Source organism: Myotis davidii, unplaced genomic scaffold (assembly GCF_000327345.1).
Source record: "Myotis davidii unplaced genomic scaffold, ASM32734v1 scaffold651, whole genome shotgun sequence".
NCBI classification, from domain to species: domain Eukaryota; kingdom Metazoa; phylum Chordata; class Mammalia; order Chiroptera; family Vespertilionidae; genus Myotis; species Myotis davidii.
In genome coordinates, this window is record NW_006283994.1 from 151,938 (window position 1) to 156,337 (window position 4,400).

A 4,400-nucleotide genomic window follows, 5' to 3' on the forward strand; every position below is an offset into this window, starting at 1 on the left:
GCGGTCACTAGGGAGCAGCGCGCGTGGATAACGTCATGAGGCGGCGCCCCTAGCAACGGTGGTTCTTAGGGAGCGGCCGACGTGGCAGCATGGACGCGACCACCGGCCCGCACCGCATCCCCCCGGAAATGCCCCAGTACGGGGAGAGGCACCACGTCTTCGAGATGATGCAGGTGACCCTGGGGGGGCCACGTCTGTTACGAGGTTTCCCCACTTGCGGAATCTGACTCCTGTGCCGTCGTGACCCCGGGGGATACCGCGGTCTGAAGACACCCCACCCCGCGGACCCAGCGGGCAGAAAAGGGGCGAGCCACCCTGACCAGGGTTGGCTCCTGGCTCTGCCAGCCGGCTGCGTGGCCTGGAGCAGTCCCCGTCCTAGTCCCCCATCTGTCAACGGCGGGTTAGCAGGGGTGAGCTCCAGAGGGCCCGCCCTGCGGTGGTGTTTCCGAGTTGGGGCTTCCGAGCTCACAGTGGCATGCCCGCGCCCACGCCCGCGCCCACGCCCATGCCCCGAGATGGCCGCCTCCTGGGACAGCAGCGCTTCCCACCTGCCCTTCCTCCTCAGGACCAGGAGTTCCTGGCTGCGCCCAAGCTCCTCCTGGGCGCCCACCTTGACTGGGCCCCCTCCCCGTGTGACCTTAGCCCCCTTCGTGAGCTGCAGGTGACCCTTCTGCACCTGCTGGAGGTCCAGCCACACCGACTCTGAGGGCCAAGGGGCCGCTGAGCCCGCTCCAGAGCCTTTGTCTGCTCCATTGGGTCTGCCTACCCCCAGGGGCACCTTGGTGACGCCTGTGGTCATTTGAACCTCGACCTGCACACAGGAGAGCAGAGCTCAGGCTATGCACCCGTCTCCATCTCTCCAGCGACCTGTGCTTCCTTCGGAAAGTTAACTGATAGAGGGGGGGGAGAGGGAGAGGGAGAGAGAGAGAGAGGCCAGGCTGTCCAGGACTGTGGAGGTAGCTGGCAGGTGAATGCTCCGTCCCACCTGGAGGGCCTTTGGTAGCAGCGATGGCCGTGTCCCCCAGCACACGTGTGCTTGGGCACTGGCTGTGACTGTGCCTGGCGCTGGGACAGCGTGAGGCCCTGACGGGACACAGGGCTGCAGCAGTGAATGGTCAGGAAGGCACATTGGCTGAGCCAAGGGCGAGGTCCCTCCGCAGCGGCACCCACTCAGCCCCTCCCTCGTGTCTGCTCACGTGGACCCAAGCAGCCGCCATCAGGGCAGGGCCTGGGTCCCAGGGGGAAGGCGTATTGGTGGGTGCAGTGGCGAGACCAGGCCTCCTGGCCTTTATCCACGGTGACCAGGGTGCTGGGCCACCTGAGCTGGGGGCTGGAGCGCCCCTGCAGGGGTTAACTACCTGGGTGTCTGCCCTGCACCCACAGAGCTTGCTGGAGCAGCTTCTGATCCACCAGCCCACGGATCCCCTCCAGTTCATGATCGAGCACTTGCATCGAAACAACGACTGCGGTGAGCACGCGGGGCCCCTCCCTGCGCCTCCCCACCCCCAGCAGCTGGGGGCCGCTCTGTCCTCCGAACAGGAGGCGGGGGGCCTTGGACCACTGGGGCTGGTGGTGAATTGAAAAATTCCCTCATTTCTTCGGGAGCACAACTAGCAATTCTCTCGTGGGGTCATTAAAGGAAACGCCTTGTCGTGGCCCACGGAACCCGTGATTCATGCTCTCTTGCGCCCCAGCCAATGGCCCCCGTGGGGTGTAAGCTCTGTGATTGCTTGTCAGGTGTAAGTGTGGTGTCTGGTCTACCTAGACAGGCAGCACTCACGGTCACTATTTTCCTCACGGTCTCCCGATGGGCGCCCCTTAGTGAGTTCCAGAGCTCCCCACGCTGTGGCCCGTGTGCAGGTCGGCTGGACCCACGGCCAGAGCTCGGACTGGGGCGTAGGGAGGAGAGGCTCCGCCCGCGGGTCCATCTGCCAGGAGCGGGAGGACCAGTCTGTCCCGTGTGGCTGTCAGGGGAAGCGGCTCTATGTCCCTTTCACTGGAGCAACCTGCTTTGCAGGAGCTGGCCCAGTGGCATAGCGCTTGGGGCAGCCTCAGGGGGAGGCCCGAGTTGCCTGTGGAGGGGCTCAGGCTCAGATGAGAAAGGACTCTGAGTAGCTTAAAAAAGGGTGGGGGGAAGAGAACCCTAGACAGGTTGGCTCAGTGGATGGCGCGTCGGCCTGTGGTCTGAAGGGTTCGATTCCGGTCAGGGCACATGCCCGGGGTGTGGGCTCGATCCCCAGTGTGGGGCGTGCAGGAGGCAGCTGATCAATGATTCTAATCATTGATGTTTCAGTCAGTGCTGTGTTCCCCCACCCCGCCCTGCCTCTCTCTCTCCCTCTCCTTTCCTCTCTGAAATCAATAAAAAAAATATTTTTAAAAAATGGAAGAGAAAGGAGACGCCAGGCCCGTGAGCCGGGCACACCCGTCCCCACCGTGAGCTCTGCCCGCAGGTGCCAGGCGTGGCTGTGGAGCTCCGAGTGAGGACCCTCGCAGACCTCGGCCGGCGGTTCCGGTTCCGAGAGCCCAGCGGCCTTTTCTGAGCCTCCCGCTGGGCAGGACTGAGCACTGACGTTGACTGTGAGCTCGGTGCCAGGAGCACCCCTTCAGCTGCCCACTGTGCCTCCCTGCCTTCCTGCCGAGAGGGCCATGGCCATGATCTCCGTTCACACAGTGGGAGGTCCCCCTGGGCCAGTGAGTCAGGTTGTCCCGCCTCCTTCCAGCCAGGCAGCCGCCTGTGATCCCTGGAAGCGCTCACCCTCTGCTTCCCCGGTGGCTGGTGCGGAGGGAGAAGGTTCTGGACTCGCCTACTGAGTGAGCACGCAGCGGGCAGCCCCCTCACCGCGGGACCAGCAGCTCCGGGACAAAGGGGGCATTTAGAGTCGCCCTGGGCGACACAGATGCCCGAGATGGGAAGTGTGAGCTGCGCTGTGGAGCGTGTGCTGCGTTGCTTAGCAGGTGTTTGCGGGGAAAGCCGCGGAGGAGCCCACCCCCGAGGGCTTTCTGGTGAATTTAAATGGTCTCCTCATTAGGCCTCCTCGTTAAGCCTGGATGGGCGCAGAGGACAGGGCCTTTGATTCCGTTTTAAGTGGTTGGAAGCAGTTGGTTGCCCGTGGCAGCCCGCAGCCTGGGTGTAGCTGTTGATAAATAATTACTCACCAGCAGGGCGTTAGGTTTAAGCAGCTGAAGTTAAGCAGGTAAATGTGCGCGAGAACCTGGGCGGGGGAGGCCGTGGCTGTTCCCTTCTAGGCATTTCCACGGATGAGAAAGGACTCTGGGTGTCACTTACGGGGCCTGTTGGGGTTCCCCAGCAGTCCCTGAGCCCTGTTGCTTTGTCGAGATGAACGTGCGACTTAGGAGTCTCCCCACCCCCCAAATGCTCCTGTCGGGCTGCGTCCCTCTTCTCCGCGGGTTCCGCAGGCCCCGAGCCTGCTGATCTGGCCCAGGGTCCGAGGACCTTGTGGGGAGGCCTGTGGCCAGAGCTCTGGTTAAGCGGCAGCCAGGAGAGGGGTGCACAGGCCAGACCACGCCCCGCCTGCACCTCCTCTGGCTCTGGCAAGCGGGCCCTCTCCCACGGTCCCACGGCTCCCATGCACAAGGCCCTCCCCCTTGGCCACCCTCCCCCACACCTGTTGTGGCACCCCAGCTCCACTCTCCCTCGGCAGTTCACCTGACCCTCTGTCCCCACAGCCACCTCATTTCCGGGGCGGGGGGGCGGTGCTCTGAGGTCACTGGTCAGGTGAGCTGAGATGGGGTGCAGCCTGGGAGGTGCGCTCCCTGGTGGCCCTGCAGGGCCTGGTTCCTGGGTGACAGTGGGGGCACGTCCGGGGCAGCCCCACAGCCCATGTCCCGGCCACGGCTGCAGTGTCTGGTGCCTGGGCAGTCAGTGCTGTGTCCCCCCACCCCGCCCTGCCCCACGCTGCATTGCTCCTGGGGGCGGGGGGTGGCCCTGCCTGGCTCCTCCTGTGCAGGATTCTGCCAACCTCGCGGCCCTCGGACTCAGGGCGTCCGCTTTCTGCCGCTCGCACTGGGAATGCTGAGGGCAGAGGGCACCATTGGCAGGAGGCAGCCATGGTGGTGACAACGGTGGCGCCTCAGGACAGCCGAGGGGGAGGTTCGGGCTGTGCAGGGGGGCTGAGACCTCGGGGAGCCTGCCGTTGGGGGGACAGCGACACCGCTGGCTGCTTAGCTGTGGTGCAGACGTTGGGTTGGGGGAGGACGACAGTCCTGCTGGCGAGATGACGGGGGAGGAAGTAGGAATGAGGCTGCCTGGCCCCTGGACCCCAGGGCGGCCAGGCCGTCCCACTGAGCCGGACACACCAGCCTCCGGTGGAGGTCACGCCCTCCGGGCCCTGGAGGACTGAAGGTCACAGCCCTTTGGCCAGAAGAAAGCTGGGAGCAAA

The 4,400-nt window shown here is 64.7% G+C and overlaps 1 protein-coding gene across 1 annotated transcript in view; it reads left to right on the forward strand.

The window, feature by feature from the left end:
• The first annotated feature begins 69 nt into the window (after positions 1 to 69).
• The window catches only part of LOC107184091 (adenylate kinase 8-like), a 5,837-nt gene continuing 1,506 nt past the window's right edge, over positions 70 to 4,400 (forward strand). The window contains exons 1-2 of the mRNA XM_015567796.1: positions 70 to 173; positions 1,384 to 1,468. Coding sequence (XP_015423282.1) covers positions 90 to 173; positions 1,384 to 1,468 — 169 coding nt within the window. The 5' untranslated portion in view covers positions 70 to 89. The remainder of the gene's footprint in view (positions 174 to 1,383; positions 1,469 to 4,400) is intronic.